Genomic DNA, 17,748 nt, shown 5'->3' with positions numbered 1-17,748 from the left:
ATAAAAATATAGGACAAAACAAACATCACGACAAGAGAGACACAACAACACTGTCAGCGACGTGGCTGGTTTTCCCTTTGTAGTCCATAATTGTCTGTACACCCTGCCACACACGTCTCGTGTCTGAACTGTTGAATTGCGACTCCACTTTGTCTCTATACTGACGTTTTCCCTGTTTGATTACCTTATGGAGGGAATAACTACACTGTTTGTATTCGGCCATATTCCCAGCCACCTTGCCATGGTTAAATGCAGTGGTTCGTGCTTTCAGTTTTACGTGAATGCTGCCATCTATCCACGGTTTCCGGTTAGGGTATGTTTTAATAGTCAGAGTGGGTACAACATCTCYAATACACTTCCTGATAAACTCAGTCACCGTATCAGTGTATTAGTCTATGTTATTCTCGGAGACTACCCAGAACATGTCCCAGTCCACGTGATCAAAAGAATCTTGAAGGGTGGATTCCAATTGGTCAGTCCTGCGTTGAATAGCCCTTAGCACGGGTACTTCCTGTTGGAGTTTCTGCTTATAGGAGGGGAGGAGCAAAATGGAGTCGTGATCAGATTTTCCGAAGGGAGGGCGGGGGAGGGCCTTGTAGGCATCCCGGAAGTTGGAGTAGCAGTGGTCAAGTGTTTTAGCAGCGCGAGTACTACTGTCAATGTGTTGATAGAACTTCGGTAGGTTTTTTGTCAAATTTGCTTTGTTAAAATCCCCAGCTACAATAAATGTCGCCTTAGTTTGCATAAAGTCCAGTGAAGTTCTATGAGGGCAATCACGGTATCGGCTTGAGGGGGAATATACATGGCTGTGACTATAACCGAAGAGAATTCTCCTGGGAGGTAATACAATCGGCATTTGATTGTGAGGTATTCTAGGTCGAGTGAACAAAAGGACTTGAGTTCCTGTATGTTATCACAATCACACCATGAGTAGTTAATCATGAAACATACACCACTGCCCTTCTTCTTCCCGGAGAGATATTTATTCCTGTCTGCGCGATGAACTGAGAACCCAACTGGCTGTATGGACTCAGAGAGTATATCCAGAGAGAGCCATGTTTCTGTGAAACAGAGTATGTTACAATCCCTGATGTCTCTCTGGAAGGAAATCCTCGCCCTGAGCTCATCAACTTTATTATCCAGAGACTGAACATTAGCAAGTACCATACTCGGAAGTAGTGGCTGGTGTGCGCACCTCCTGAGTCGGACTAGGGGTCCACTCAGAATACCTCTTCTCCACCGGCTGTGTTATGGATCAGCCTCTGGAATCATTTAAATTACCCTGGGGGGTACAAACAAAGGATCCAATTCGGGAATGTCATATTCCTGGTCATAATGCTGGTAATGCTGGTGAGTTACCGCCACTCTGATATCCAAAAGTTYGTCCCCGCTGTATGTAATAACACAAAACAATTCTGGGCTAATAATGTTGATTAGGGGCTAGAATCACGGCTACCCTATCTATCGGCACCATTTTCATGTTTCGTACAATATGTTAGGAATTTGCAATACATATGATATGTTAAGAATTCCAATTTGTTGTGGCTAACGTTAGCTAGGTGACTAGCGTTAGCTATGCTAGTGGTTAAGGTTAGGGTTAGCTAACATGCTTTGATTTTATTAGGATCTCTTTTRGTTGTCATTTGGACTAATCTTCCAAGAGTTCATGCTTAGTTGCTAAGTAGCTTCAGAATGTATTCACACCCTTTTGACTATACGGGTTGCATTAACTATGCTGTGATATGCTAAATTGCTAATACCTGCATCAGTATTCTGTAAGTAAATCTCTCTCTCTCTCTCAAAACACACACACACACATCCATGAGGGCAGTCAGAGCAGGCAGTGTTGTAGGGTATCAGCTGCACCTCTATTTTATACTGCTCTTATTATTTATCTTTCTCTCGTTCCCTCTCTCTACTTCTGTCTGTCACCCCTTTCCCGTCTCTCTCCAGTCTACCTCAGTCTCCCTCTCTCTTTGCTCTCAGTTTGTCTTTGTAAATATATTTTTGTTGTGTGTGTGTGTTGCTCTCTACAGGGCACTCGTGGTTTGACAGCCCTATTACTTGTCCCTACTTCATTAGCGCAGACATACTCCTAGTCAGAAGCCAGATAACCACATCAGTATTGATAGATCCACTTTTTTAATACAATCCATGATTAACATATTAGCTATACATTCAATACAACACATTTGTTACTAATRGATACCACAAGATTATTTGACTTTCGGACCATAGAGCTCACCAGTTTTTAGTCCTAAAACCTGGGAAATTAGTTCCCTCTGGTTCGTTCAGACATTCCTATGGGGAAAATTAAGGGGGAAAGAATTGAGTTTTGGGATAAATGCCGAAATATAAGGTCTGAGGTTAACAGGCTTAGGAGATTTTATATGTTTTGTTCTATGAGATCATATTTTTTTACCTAAATGCTTCAAAATTCACAAAAAATGATGTTAGCTAATGAAGATTATCTCATAGAACAAAACATATAAAATCTCCTAAGCCTGTGTTTACCTTATTTTTGGCATTTATCTAAAAACCCTACAAAAACTCCATTAATTTTCCCATAGGCTTTGTCCAATACAAAAAGACAGTATTCATATTCCTCTCTATGTGCATGTGTGTGTGCCTGTGTGTCTGTCAGTGGTTAAAGTGCTTAAGTAAATATACTTTAAAGTACAACTTAAGTAGATTTTTTGGGTATCTGTACTTTACTATTTATATTTTTGACTACTTTTAGTTCACTACATTCCTAAAGAAAACAATGTACTTTTTACTCCATACATTTTCCTTTTGAATGCTTAGCAGAACAGAAAAATTGTCAAATTCACGCACTTAGCCTCTGATCTGGCAGACTCACTAAACACACGTGCTTCGTTTATAAATTATATCTGAGTGTTGGAGTGTGCCCCTGGCTATCTGTAAATAWATATATATTTTTAATGGTGCAGTCTTGTTTATTAGTATAAGGAATTTGAAATGATTTATACTTTTACTTTTGATACTTAAGTATATTTTAGAAATTACATTTAGTTTTGATACTTAAGTATATTTAAAACCAAATACTTTTAGACCTTTACTCAAGTAGTATTTTACTGGGTGACTTTCATTTTTACTTGAGTCATTSTATATTAAGATATCCTTACTTTTACTCAAGTATGACAATTAGGTACTTTTCCACCACTGGTGTTTGTATATGGCATGTGAATATACATTGGGTTAGTTGGCCGTGGGGTTGTTGATGACGAAGCTCTGCTGTTGGAGCTGGGCGGTCCAGTCTTCCTCGATGTATTTATGGTAGGGGTCGTTAGAATGCTCACGCCGCTTCGACTTCACCGTGCTCACCAGGATCGCCACGACGATGAAGGCAAACATTCCGATCATCACTATCAGATACCATATGACGTTCCTGAAGTTCTCCTCTGCCAGAGTGTTGTCCAGAGCCTGTTCTGCCTTCGAAGAATTCCGGCTCCAGTTGTCAAGATAATGGCCCAGGGCACGGGTCAGAGAGTCCTCCAGGTGGAGGGTCATGTTTGACCAATTAGGYAGCATGATCACCTGGTGGGCGGGGTAAAGAGAGTGAATTTGATCAGTGACAGAGGTGAAGACATTGACATTGTACTGTCTTTCTGTGATCTGTGCACTGAATCTGCATATAAGAATACACTAACAAGCACATACACAGACATACCGTTTATACAGAATCAGACAATGAACCTTCATATTGTATTTACAGAATCAGACAGTGAACCTTCATACTGTACATACAGAATCAGACAGCGCACACATGAATCAGACAGCGAACGTTGGGCATCACTAAGGTTAAGCAATACCCTGAATCACTGACTGCGAACACCTTGCATGACTTGTGGGTACCATGACCACAGAAGCAGACATGGAATCGCTTCTATCCGCGTGGATTTACATCGATGCAATTTCGCAAGCGAATTCTTCTTCATAAACCTGTAGCAATACAACCCGAATGAGACGCAGTGAAACGGCTTCATAACTGTAGGGCATTATCGAGGAATAAGACAAGTAGTAATTCACATAATCACGATCTACTGCTCTAATAACGAGAGACCACGCTAATACTCAAAATGTAATGCGGTGGTACATAGTCGACATAAGTACATATTAACAAGTTCTAGTAGTTAGCGCAGAACTGCTTAAACGCTCTCATCCTTGTGCTATACTATCAGACAGACAGTGAACCTTTCATCTTGCCACGTTTATGAGACTAATTATGATCACCAATGGGGCGAAATTCTGACCTGTTCAGTAGGTGTCACTGTGGTCTTGTTGCTTAGAGAGTGTTTGTTAGGAAGGAGGTTTAAATCACAGGCGTCGATCACTGCAGTAGAAGCTGAGGTCGCTGGAGCAGGCGGGAAGGTGATGCCTGCACTGAGAAGCTACGCACGACACGATCAAACAGACAAAATTCCACGAGCAATCACGTAACTAAAGGACAACGAGCTTAAAAGCGACTGGACAGACTATTGGTGGACATTGTCAATAGAACACCTATAGTATCACATTCATGTTGGTCTTACAGAGTGTTTGCTTGTGTGTGTCGTGTTTTGCTTGTGCTGTGTCGTGTTCGTCGCTCGTTGTGTGTTGTGTGTTTGTGTGGTGTGTGTGATGGTTGGCTGTGTGGTCGTGTGTGTGTGTGTGTGTGTGTGTGTGTTTGTGTGTGTGTGTGTGATGTGTTGTGTTTAGTGTATGTGGTGGTGTGAATGGTGTTTGTGTGTTATAGTCGACTGTTGTGATGGTGCTGTGTTCCGTGCGGCGGCAGACCCCAACCTCAGGTTTCTGATCGAGGGTTAGTTGGAGAAGGAGGAGCATCCCTAACGACGCATATCTTGAGTATGCGTATATCGGGAGTAGAGTGTTGAGGGGTTCAAGATCTCCACCCTGGCCACACAAACACACACGTGTGCACGACCTAGGTATTGGGGGATTCTGATAAAACTCAGTTGTGGAATACCTATCAAATCTCGTGGAATAACGTTTGGTAATAGCTATAGAAGATCACTGTTACTGAAAAGTGATCGTGACGGAAAGCATGCTAGGCTGATTCAAGAGGGACGCACTCACTGCACCGCCAAGTAGGGTGTGTTAGAGATGAGGAAATAGTCTTGTTGCCACAAAAACATTATAGGATGAAAAGGTTTGAATCGCGCTAGTGAGTGGAGCTGTTCTATAGCCTGCTGCAAATAGTCTGCCTTTTGAAACACCTAGAACTTACAATGTTCCTGTGTGAATTCCATGCAGTAACATTTGCCACTAGATGGCAGACAACTTCTCCTGGTGTACTGTCACCACGTGTACCTCAGGGATTAAATTGGGCATTCGGAGGGTTTAGGGTTGAGCCAGGGTTAACATACATTAAGGTTGAACATAAGAGTTCATATTATGGCTAGGACTGAATTTGGGGTTGGGAACATGGAGACCCAGGGGTTAGGGTTAGTGTTGAATTGGGGTGTGGACATGAAGCTAGGGTTAGGGTTAGTGTTGAATTGGGGCGTGGAAATGAAGCTAGGGTTAGGGTTAGTGTTAGGGTTAGTGTTGAATTGGGGAATGAAGCTAGGATTAGGACTTTTATCCTACTTTCTATACTACTCCTCTTTTAAGGTGCGGGATCTCGGCTTCACCTGGCTCTCTCTTTGGACCCTTAAGGTTCTGGAGCTTGGCTTCACCTAGCTCTCTCTTTGACCCAAGGTGCAAGAGCCCGGAACCGGCTGTACCTCACCAGTTCCTCACAGATTTGTATTAGGCCTTAAGCTGTTCACCTGAGGATGGTTATAGTGTATTACTGTACATAACCAGACAGGACTCGGTGTTGTCCAGGGAAAAGAGTAGAGGAAAGTTGCTGAACCTGTTCCCATGGTCACACCCCTGCCACTCTTCTTGGGTGGAGGACATGAARCATGACCGGTACAGCACTAATAAATCTGAGGTACTGTTTGATGTGGCTGAGAGCCAGCAAACGCGCACACACACACACTCTGTGAGTCACTCTGGTATGAGTTTGAGGCCTTTTATGTGATCGATGACACAGGTTTACCATCAGCTTAGTCTGTGTAATCAGGGGAGGGACCAGAGAGCACCACTGTATAGTAGCTCCACTACATGGAAGGGTTAGCCCTCTCACCCTGCACCACCACCACTATCTTTTTTGCGCAAGTGAAATATATCTACAGATATGCTAATGTTCAGGACAATACATGCATTCACAGTGTGCTCTATTCTCTCATCTCAAAGGGTCAGGTGTCTAATATCGGTGTGTCCAACAATCTGTTGTTGGGAATTGAGAGGTATAACAACACTGGAAGGTMATTTGATACGTCTTACCCCAAGATGACTGGAGGGACAATTAAAAACGTAACACGCACAGGCAGGGTCAGAGGTTGACCGGAATAACAGAGGAGAGCTGGAGGAAGGACTATGTTATGAGAGCAGCAACACAGSAACCAATGTGTCATGGACCTCCTATTAGAGACTCATGTTACATAATCAGAGAAATGGATGCTCCGCATGCCCACAAACACGCAGTTAACCACATTGCTGCCATAGTGATTATGCATAGTAGACCTTTTTAAATGTGCTTGGTTTGTGTATGGGTCTGTGCCACGCATGTGCGTGCATGCATGTGTAAGGGCTCTATTCAATCTGTATCGCTGAAGAGTTACAGATTGCGCGACAGAAACGTACATTTCCGATTTTGACAACTGAGCCGACATATGCAGCATTTACCGTGAATGCAGTCTCCTCTAACGCAGGAACATTGCCTTTAAATTTCAATCACGCTGTAACGCTGAACTTCAGCAATACGGATTGAATAGGTGTATTCAAGTATGGTGTATGGTGTTTGTGTATATATGAAGTCATGCCTGGATTATGCTATTATTGTGCTCGCATAAACAGTAAACAGCTTTGAGGGTTGAGTGTCTGTGAGTCAAAGGTACCAATTATACAATCCCACATGGAATTATGCATGTCCTGTATCTGTGTACATATGTCTGTGTGTGTCTGTGTGCGTGTTGAGACCTAACCTCCATTTACCAAACCCAATTTTTCCTGTGTCTCTGTCCCGTGTCCCTATTTCACAACGTCATTGCCTCACCACACACACCACAACCACCACCAATGTTATGCACACAGGAGGAACTATGTACATTGTCAAAGCATCATTGGCTGTGGAATGTTAAATCAAAAGATACATGAAGAGGAAAATGACTAGCTAAGTGAGCTGAGCTTATGATAAGCCTCAATGACTGTCCACTGATTCCGATGTCCCTAATAGACTGCTCATTCCAACACAGATTCCAAAGAGAGGTAAATATTTCCTTTTGCCATTGAGGTCTTTTTTCTGTGGATTAATTTTTGGATCTGCTGAATCCCAGACACGCCGCCCATAGTTTGGTCAGGAGTGTGTGGTATGAATGGAATGCGTTGGTTGTGTGTTTTCGGTATATTCCACAGCGTTAGTTAGTGCTCAAACCACATTCCCGCCATGGTTGATTCCGGACTGTCACCCCCATGAGTGGGAATACCTGTGACGTGTTTATGTTCTAATAACCATTGGTCAATGACTCACTCACTGTTGTAGGACATTCTCAATCACATAAGGAAGTTTACTGTACAGAGTACTGCATATCAAATTCATTAAAAAAAAATGTAGAATTCAAGTCACTGACTAACCAGGGAACATTGTTGGTGTGATGTTCCTTCTCAGTTTGGTGGGGAGTGGGCTCTGATGGGCTTTGACACACACATGTATTGTTAGGATGATGTGATGTTCCCAGTGAATTTCTCTCTAAGCTTGGTGGGGAGTGGGCTCTGATGGCTCTGCAGTTGAACCTCTGCTGAGTGACAGGCAGCAGGTAGATCACCAACATCGATCCAGCTTTGTCGTCTCTAACACATCATGGAAAGTGACTACTGTGTAAAAAAGTTAACCTTCACGCAAGAGATTTAGACAAGTTCAGAGGAGCACTCTCTTATCCACGTCTGGCCCTGCTGTGACATGATTGGTGTATTGTTGTCAGAACCAGACCTTGAGGCRATTCTTCTCAACCCTGTCATGAGCGTCTTCGTGGAGGCAGAACAGAACTCCGGAGCTAGACTGATAAGTGGTGTAATTGACTTTAACATACTATAATGATTTCTTAAAATATTGTGTATTTATATTTAATATAYTTGTAATATTGGCTACCTACATTTTTACCAACAAGAGTAACAGGAAAAAGAACGAACACTAATGTAATAAACAACAATAAACAAAGAGTAGCCTGATTGCCAGTAATTTTCCACCGAGGATGACGATATCATTGGTTTCTGCTGGGGAGGGGCAGATGACTGATCCCAACCAATGAGAGAAACAGTTACATCCTGTGGATTTCACTCACTTTGAGAATGTGAGACTGAGACACCATTGACACAGCAGCAGCAGAGGGTCAAATACCACCCTGCAGGCAGCATGTACACACTCAGATGAAACAGGGAGCTTAGTCAACCAAGAACAGGCATTCATTAGGCTAGCTGAGAATATTAACAGCAGTGTTGAAGCATGGCCAGCTAAATATAGATACTTGTAGGAATATCACACAACCATTTGAAAATCATATTTTTGTGAATAGTCCAATAGGTGAGGTTGTGGCTTGGTTTGGTCAACACCATGATGACAATGAGCTTCTGTTACGTTGTCACCTGTCCCCTTTCAGAATCCCTGGAGCTTTACTTTTATTAGCGAGGCAGTGTTCATGTGTATCATCCCCGTCGCAATTTCCTGTGTGGCTTCCATAGAAATGAAATAGGCTTGAAACRCATATGAGTGTGGTACAAAGGTGTTGATCATATGCATGGTGGTTTCTATGTGTTTGATGCAATTCCAACAACTCCGTTCCAGACATTATTATAAGCTGTCCTCCCCTCAGCAGCCTCCTCTGGTTCATTCATTGAGCCATGGAACATCACTCATACCGTAGGACTCACTCATCAGGCCTTCCATTGACTGTGTATTCTATAATCATGGTTACAAAGTATGAAGTAATTTGTTTGACTTAAAAGCAGTGTTTTACTGCAAACGTCAGGAATGTCACTCTACTGTGGAAAAGTACAGAGTGAGAGGGAGAAGAAACAGTGGAGGATGATAAAGATATGGAGGAGGCAGGGCGAAAGCTGGCACTGTCCCTGTATATAAACTCAGTAACCAGGACCCTGTCTTTCAAAGATAATTCATAAAAATCCAAATAACTTCACAGATCTTCATTGTAAAGGGTTTAAACACTGTTTACCATGCTTGTTCAATGAACCATAAACAATTAATGAACATGCACCTGTGGAATGGTCATTAAKACACTAAAAGCTTACAGAYGGTAGGCAATTAAGGTCACAGTTATGAAAACGTAGGACACTAAAGAGGCCTTTGACTCTGAAATACACCAAAAGAAAGATGCCCAGGGTCCCTACTCATCTGCGTGAACCTTAGGCATGCTGCAAGGAGGCATGAGGACTGCAGATGTGGCCAGGGCAATAAATTGCAATGTCTGTACTGTGAGACGCCTAAGACAGCACTAAAGGGAGACAGGACGGACAGCGGATCGTCCTCGCAGTGGCAGATCACGTGTAACAACACCTGCACAGGATCGGTACATCTGAACATCACACCTGTGGGACAGGTACAGGATGGCAACAACAACTGCCCGAGTTACACCAGGAATGCACAATCCCTCCATCAGTGCTCAGACTGTCCGCAATAGGCTGAGAGAGGCTTGTAGGCCTGTTGTAAGGCAGGTCCTCACCGGCAACAACGTCACCTATGGGCACAAACCCACCGTCGCTTGACAAGACAGGACTGGCAAAAAGTGCTCTTTACTGACGAGTCACGTTTATCGTCGAAGGAATGAGCGTTACACCGAGGCCTGTACTCCGGAGCGGGATCGATTTGAAGGTGGAGGGTCCGTCATGGTCTGGGGCGGTGTCACAGTATCATCGGACTGAGCTTGTTGTCATTGCAGGCAATCTCAACGCTGTCCGTTACAGGCAAGACATCCTCCTCCCTCATGTGGTACCCTTCCTGCAGGCTCATCCTGACATGACCCTCAAGCATGACAATGCCACCAGCCATACTGCTCGTTCTATGCGTCATTTCCTGCAAGACAGGAATGTCAGTGTTCTGCCATGGCCAGCGAAGAGTCCGGATCTCAATCCCATTGAGCACATCTGGGACCTGTTRGATCGGAGGGTGAGGGCTAGGGCCATTCCCCCCAGAAGTGTCCGGGAACTTGCAGGTGCCTTGGTGGAAGAGTGGGGTAACATCTTACAGCAATAACTGGCAAATCTGGTGCAGTCCATGAGGAGGAGATGCACTGCAGTACTTAATGCACCTGGTGGCCACACCAGATACTGACTGTTACTTTTGATTTTGACCCCCCCTTTGTTCAGGGAAACATTATTTCATTTCTGTTAGTCACATGTCTGTGGAACTTGTTCAGTTTATGTCTCAGTTGTTGAATCTTATGTTAATACAAATATTTACACACGTTAAGTTTGCTGAAAATAAACCCAGTTGTCAGTGAGAGGACGTTTCTTTTTTTCCCTGAGTTTAGCTTCCGGTCTTATGTCTTGTGTTTTTTGGTGTGTTATACTATTTTGATATTGAATACTGCACTGTTGGTTAGGGCTTGCAAGTTAACCATTTAACTGTACTTGTGAAAGATACAACTTGAAACTGGAGAGCTGATGTGAGACATTCCTGAGAAAATGATCATCTGCAAAGAAGCCTTGAATCATCTAATCCCCTCCAGCCTTGGAACAAATTAATAATAGCGTTACATAACCCGTCAGTCAGGTGCAGAGGTACTAAGCCCAAGGGATTCATGGGAAACAGTTAAAAGACACAACCTATCCCCTCAGCCCTCAAATTAAGTGGACACATTTGATGACGTATCATGACATTTGACGAGTATACACTTGCAGGGCAAGGGAGGAATGAATTATTGTTTTTAAATGGACCACCCTTGGCCAGAAATTCGTCAATCGTTCATCCCGCGATGATTGTTTTCAGCCACCTTGTGGGTGCTTTATACGCTACAGTCAATTATGAGCGCATGTCCACTTATATTAATAATTTATATATTTAATATATGCCTACTGTATGATAGCTAGCAAATTAATTAGATAACTAACGTTTGCCCGTCTAGCTGGAACTTCTGAAGGAAAATGTTTTATTTCTACAATTTCCAAAAGACAACCAAAAACAACACATTTACGATAAGTGTTTGTGCCATCATGTACATTAGTAGCACAATTGAACTTATATGCTTTCGTTTTTACTTACACATGTATGTTGACTTATCCATTGATGTTAAGTTTTCGCTGACTTTTCTTTGCGGATGTACAATCGTCGCGAATTTAATTATGGGGAGTTTCAGGCCCAGAGTGAACATAATTGTACACGCAAAGCCGACTACAAACGAGGGCTGAGGGGCTTACGTTGCAAACATCCCTTGCTCGGCTTATCATTTGGACCACCCTCCAAGATAGCGACGGGGATTCCCCCCAGGGCATAAGGCAAAGATAAGTGGACGAGGGTGTGTCTAAGTGTAGACAGTGATTTATGAACTTGTCATATGACAACCATGTTATTTTTATACCCTTTACATTTAAAATAAATACATTTACTTCTTTTCCACAGGAACTTTATTTGTAGACTTCTAAAACTAAAACCCATAAAAATAACATTTCTCGGAAGAAGAAAACGTTTAAAGCTTTCGTCTCAATCCAGTTTTTCAAAAGATTAAATACATAGAAATAGAACGGACAAATAGTTGCCTAGATTGGTAACTCCCGTTCAATCAATTTAAGCCTATATATATATGATAACACGGAACCCAAACTGGCTGCGCGTGTGCGCCATCGTGCATAMATTTATTTTGTGCCCCCAACACCAAACGCGATCACGACACGCAACTTAAAATATCAAACTCTGAACCAATTGTATTAATTTGGGTTCATGCCGAAAAGCATTTAAAATTTTTGGCAATTTAGCTAGCTAGCTTGCACTTGCTAGCTAATTTGTCTTATTTACCTGACATGCACAAGGTCCTCTACTTCACCAATTAATCCATACATAAAACGGTCAACCGAATMATTTCTAGTCATCTCTCATCCTTCCGGGCCTTTTCTTCTCTTGACTTTATAATGCGATTGGCAACTTTCATAAATTAGGTGCATTACCGCCACTGACCTTGTTCGTCTTCAGTCACCCACGTGGGTATAACCAATAAGAAGATGGCATGTGGGTACCTGCTTCTATAAACCAATGAGATGGGAGAAGCAGGACTTGCAGCGGGATCTGCGTCAGAAATAGAACTGACTTCTATTTTAGCCCTTAGCAACGCAGACGCTCGTCGGCGCACRTGAGCAGTGTGGGTGCAATAATATARATTTCAAAATKTATTTTGCGACGCGAGCGGTGTAGTCCGCCTTTAATCCTCCTTTTATCAGACTCGGAACAGGGATGGTTAGCGAAGCTTTAATTTTCAGCAAAACAAGTACAGGTCTGAAATAGCATGTCTACTTTGCAAATGAATCTCCATTGGGTACGCTATTGAAGAGTTGCCACTATTTCACTACAAAACATTAGCCAATTAATAGCAAGGCTTAATAATAACCATAGCATTCACTGCTCAAATTAGCATTGTTTTGTCTTCTTGTAAAACAAAAACATTTTCTTCAGCAATGAACACTAAGACACATTTGGTAAGAGGTTTCACTCAAATGCATGTTGTGTTTATTTTACCTTTATTTAACTAGGCAAGTCAGTTTAGAACAAATTCTTATTTTCAATGACAGCCTAGGAACAGTGGGTTAACTGCCTTCTTCMGGGTCAGAACGACAGATTTTTACCTTGTCAGCTTATATTTTTGTTCAGTATAAATAAAGGTCAAACAAAAGACACAAAAAAAACAGGGCTTGGTTTTAGTGTTCTGCCACTAAGTTACCAAAATAGCTTACTGAACAAATGTCATGACATTAACTGTGGAAGATACAACATTCAGACAAMCAGTAAGAAATTGCAAATATTAACCTAATCATAAACACATGACAAACTACGAGCATTGATACTGTATGTTCCATTCCTTGCAATGCTACAATAAGTCTATAATAAAAAGTAGAGTTTTTCCATGTTGACAAACTGTCATACATACTTAAGAACATCATTTTTACACATTCTACAGCAACTCACCTGGGTATTCTTAGGAATTGGAAACATCAGAAAATAAAAAGTAATAGGACAAACATTAACTAAATAATTTGGTAAATATTCTAAGCATTTGCAATCACCATATATAATGCTATTAGGAAGGGAAAACACTTATGAGTTTTATTCTCCATCTGTGGTAGAGGGTGATGGCTTTAGTGTAACTTTGAGGTAATCTCTGCATAACAAAAAGGCCTTAAAATGGTTTCTTAAACTTTCTCGATAGAAGAGCTGGTGGAATAACACAGCAGCACACTTAAGCTGTAATAAACAAGGAATTCACCCATCTTAACCAATTGTGCTGATAAGGATATAGTAGTACATGGAAAGTCTGAACACACTAATCGTATACCACATACAGTACATTTTCAAAGTACATAGACATTCAGATATATGGGTGTGCTATAGCTAACATCACTACAAAGTCAATGGTCCCAATAACACTTTTAGCACGGAAACAACTGTTCCTCAAGGAAATATAAAAAGTGAATATAAATAATGCTAATGTCACCAAACACATTCAAATAGAATACCACAGTTCTATAAATCACAATAGATATGTCAGTCACATTAACAACAAGCACTTTACAAAAATGACAAGTACAGGATAGAGTTGAAGAGGTTCGGAATTATGAGACAAGACAGAAGATTCAATCGTTTCAAAAGAATGATTTCAAAAAGCTCAGTGAATCCTTGTTAGGAAGCTGCACTGTAAATATTAAACTTCAGATTCATAAAGTATTAGAAAATTGTAACTTCCCTTGAAACAATCCCCAACAACCCCTCCTTTGGCCCAGTCTATAGAGAAAAGTAGACAAATAGGAATATTCCCAAAGAGCAGACGAGAAACAGGCCACAGTTGAGCAGCAGTTTGGTTCTGGGTGGCTCGTACAGCATCTCCATAACGGCTCTCTCGTCCTCCACTGTCCTTTTGGGATGGGCATCATATGCCGCTTCCTTAAACCCACAGAACCACTCCAACAGCTGCATGCACCTCCCACCCTCCTCATCCCCACAACCTTCCTCTGCATGCACTAGCCCTGGGTGCCCGTTATCAAACTGGGTGGTGGGCGTTGCTAGTGTCATTTCCGGGGTTGTCTCGCCGCTGGGAGTCGCGGGGTCAAAGTCAGAAGGCGGAGCTAGCAGCTTGACGTCCTCCCCATCTAGACACCTAGCATTGCAGATGTCTGGGGGCAGATCCTTATAGAGGCCTCCATTCAACTGCAAAGGGCTCTTATCCGTCAGCTTGTACATCTCCTCACRGTCTTTGRGGRGAAGCTTTCCMATGTTACGCAGGCCCCATAATGTGGTGGTGCGRATCTGCTCCTYATCYGGAGGAGGGKTGCAGAGACTGACGACCACAGCCACCAGTCCAGACACCCAGAACAGCCCAGCAGCCACATACATGTAGTGGACATGTGTGATGAAGAAAGGCCTGTCGTCTGGCTGGTCACAGGGAGGCTCKCGRTAAATAAAYGCCARRATCAGCCGGGTGGTACCCAGCRCRAAYCCGGTCATACCGCCCCAGAATGCACCYCTTTCRTTGCARCGCTTCCAGAACACACCCAGCAGGAAGAGGGCGGCRATGGGCGGGGTYAGGTATCCRGCTACTTCCTGTATGTASARRTACATCTGGCCRCCCTGCATCTCGATGATGACAGGGAYCCARGCGATRCTRATRACCACCATGAACACCACGAACAGCCGGCCCACCAACAACAGCTCTTTATGGGACGCGCCACGCCTAGCACTCTGGTAGATGTCCAGGGTGAAGATGGTGCTAGCACTGTTAAAGATGGAGTCCAGATCACTCATGAGAGCTGCAATCATCACAGCCATCATCAGCCCTCGCAGTCCCATGGGCATCACTGACATGACCAGCCGCGGATACGCGATATTGGAGCAACCCGCCTTAGAGCCGCAAACGGCCAGGCAGTGCTCTGGCCCAATGCAGGCTATCTCGTCTGCAAACAAGATCCGGGAGATCATCCCGGGGATAACGATAATGAACATGGGTAGGACCTTCAGGAAGCCAGCCATCAGCGTGGAGCCCTTGGCATGGGCAATGTTCTTAGCAGCCAGCACCCTCTGGACGATGACCTGGTCAGCACACCAGTACCAGATGGAGGCTGGGGTTTGGCCCAGAAGGAAGCCAGGCCAGGGGATATCCTCGTCCAGCGGACCCCGGAGGAGCCGCAGGGAATCTGGCTTGGGCTCAATGCGGCAGGAAGCTGAGTAGGTGAAGTTCCCACTGGCCAGGATAGCTGTTACATTTGGGACAGCTAGCATGTACTTGGTCCGAACCCCTTCAAGACCGCCGACCTTGATCAGGCTGATGATGGTCAGACTGAGAGCTCCACCGATCATCAGCACGGCCTGGAGGGTGTCCGTGTACATGACTGCGACCAGGCCACCGGTGACTGTAAGCACTGCGGTCATACTGATGAGCAGGATGATGGACAGATAGAGGTTCCAGCCCAACGACTCCTGGATGAAAAGCGCCCCGGCATATAAGTCCACAGAGATCTTGGTGAAGATATAGAGCAGCACAGAAAGGGCAGCAAAGTACACCTTTAGCCTATTGCCTCCATAGCGTTTGGAAAGGTACTCCGGCATGGTGTACACCCCAGAGTGGATATACACAGGTATGAACACCCAACCCAGCAGCTGCAGCAGGAGAAGAGCGTTAAACTCCCATGCTCCCACAGCAAAGCCGCTGGCTGCTCCCGACCCCGCCAGGCCTATGAAGTGTTCACTGCCAATGTTACTGACAAACAGCGACGCTCCGATCACCACCCATGTCATGGAGCGTCCCGCCAGGAAGTATCCACTCACCGTGCTGCGGTTGGACTTCCACATRGCGAAGAACCCGATGCCCAGCACCAGGATGAAGTACAGAGCCACCACAGTTATGTCCGCTGCCTCCATGACACCAGTACCCATAGCGAGTGCTAAACAGAACTACTCGTTCAAAACTGATGAAAAACTCCTTTCAAACCCTGCAAAAGTCAAAGTCAAGGTTTAAAGTAACAGAAGGGCAATAAAAACACTATCCTTTGGTTTGCTGTCTGCATGGACGCTGTAGTATCCACTGTCTGGTCAAATTCACTAGGGGTGTGTGCGTTCGGAGGAGAATCTACCAGCACTGAGGACGCTCCAGTTTTAAAGGAGGATGCTGCAGGCCTCCAGTCTAGTATAGCCTAGAATTTACATTCCTGCAAGACAGTAAAGACAAAACACTTGATTAGAGCCCTTGTTCGACGGGAAGTGAGGAAGGTGACACACACATTTATACAAGACCTCGGAGGCAAAATTTCTGAGAAAACACAAAAATCTGATCAGATTTTACTGGTCACATACACATGGTTAGCAGATGTTATTGTGAGTGTAGCGAAATGCTTGTGCTTCTAGTTTCCACAACATATACCTAATACACACAAATCGAAGTAAAGGAATGGAATAAGAATATATAAATATATGGATGAGCAATGACAGAGCAGCATAGGCTAAGATGTGATAGATAGTATAGAATACAGTATATACACATATGAGATGAGTAATGCAAGATATGTAAACATTATTAAAGTGACTAGTGTTCCATCTATTAAAGTGGCCAATGATWTCAAGTCTGTATGTAGGCAGCAGCCTATCTGTGYTAGTGATGGCTRTTTAACAGTCTGATGGCCTTGAGATTGAAAAACAGCTTCTCTCTCGGTCCCAGCTTTGATGCACCTGTACTGACCTCGCCTTCTGGATGATAGCGGGGTGAACAGGCAGTGGCTCGGGTGGTTGTTGTCCTTGATGATCTTTTTGGCCTTCCTGTGACATTGTGTGCTGTAGGTGACCTGGAGGGCAGGTAGCTTGACCCCAGTGATGCGTTGTGCAGACCGCACCACCCTCTGGAGAGTCCAGTGGTTGTGGGCGGTGCAGTTGCCGTATCAGTCGGTGATACAGCATGACAAGATGCTCTCAATTGTGCAGCTGTAAAAGTTTGTGAGGGTTTTAAGTGACAAGCCAAATTTCTTCAGCCTCCTGAACTTAACATTTCCACTGCTGTCCCGTCGATGTGGATATGGGGGTGTTCCCTCTGCTGTTTCCTGAACTCCACGATCTCCTTTGTTTTGTTGAAGTTATTTTTCTGACACCGCACTCCGAGAGCCCTCACCTCCTCCCTGTAGACTGTCTCGTTGTTGGTAATAAAGCCTACTACTGTTGTGTCGTCTGCAAACTTGATGATTAAGCTGGAGGCATGAATGGCCATGYAGTCATGGGTGAACAGGGAGTACAGGAGGGGGCTGAGCACGCACCCTTGTGGGGCCGCAGTGTTGAGGATCAGCAGAGCGGAAATGTTGTTTCCTACCTTCACCACCTGTGGGTGGCCTGTCAGGAAGTCCAGGACCAAACTGCACAGGGTGGGGTTGAGATCCAGGGCATCAAGCTTAATGATGAGCTCGGAGGGTATTATGGTGTTGAATGCT

The 17,748-nt window shown here is 43.8% G+C and overlaps 2 protein-coding genes across 4 annotated transcripts in view; both read right to left on the bottom strand.

The window, feature by feature from the left end:
- Positions 1-2,123: 2,123 nt before the first annotated feature.
- LOC111959806 (potassium voltage-gated channel subfamily E member 2) overlaps positions 2,124-17,748 on the bottom strand; it is a 367,483-nt gene continuing 351,858 nt past the window's right edge. The window contains exons 1-2 of one of the 3 annotated variants that reach the window (XM_070437541.1): positions 3,735-3,759; positions 2,124-3,558 (exon numbers count right to left, since the gene is read on the bottom strand). In XM_070437541.1, the coding sequence (XP_070293642.1) occupies positions 3,220-3,552 (333 nt within the window). In that variant the 5' untranslated portion in view covers positions 3,553-3,558; positions 3,735-3,759 and the 3' untranslated portion in view covers positions 2,124-3,219. The other 2 variants (XM_070437540.1, XM_070437539.1) reach the window with 2 other exon arrangements.
- On the bottom strand, positions 12,794-16,501 carry LOC111959364 (sodium/myo-inositol cotransporter-like). Its single transcript, XM_023980869.2, has one exon. The coding sequence runs from the start codon at positions 16,211-16,213 to the stop codon at positions 14,069-14,071; it is 2,145 nt and encodes a 714-aa protein (XP_023836637.1). The 5' UTR covers positions 16,214-16,501; the 3' UTR covers positions 12,794-14,068.

This window comes from Salvelinus sp. IW2-2015, linkage group LG36 (genome assembly GCF_002910315.2).
Source record: "Salvelinus sp. IW2-2015 linkage group LG36, ASM291031v2, whole genome shotgun sequence".
NCBI lineage: Eukaryota > Metazoa > Chordata > Actinopteri > Salmoniformes > Salmonidae > Salvelinus > Salvelinus sp. IW2-2015.
Note: the sequence above shows the minus strand (reverse complement) of the source record. Positions and strands in the feature narration are given on the sequence as shown.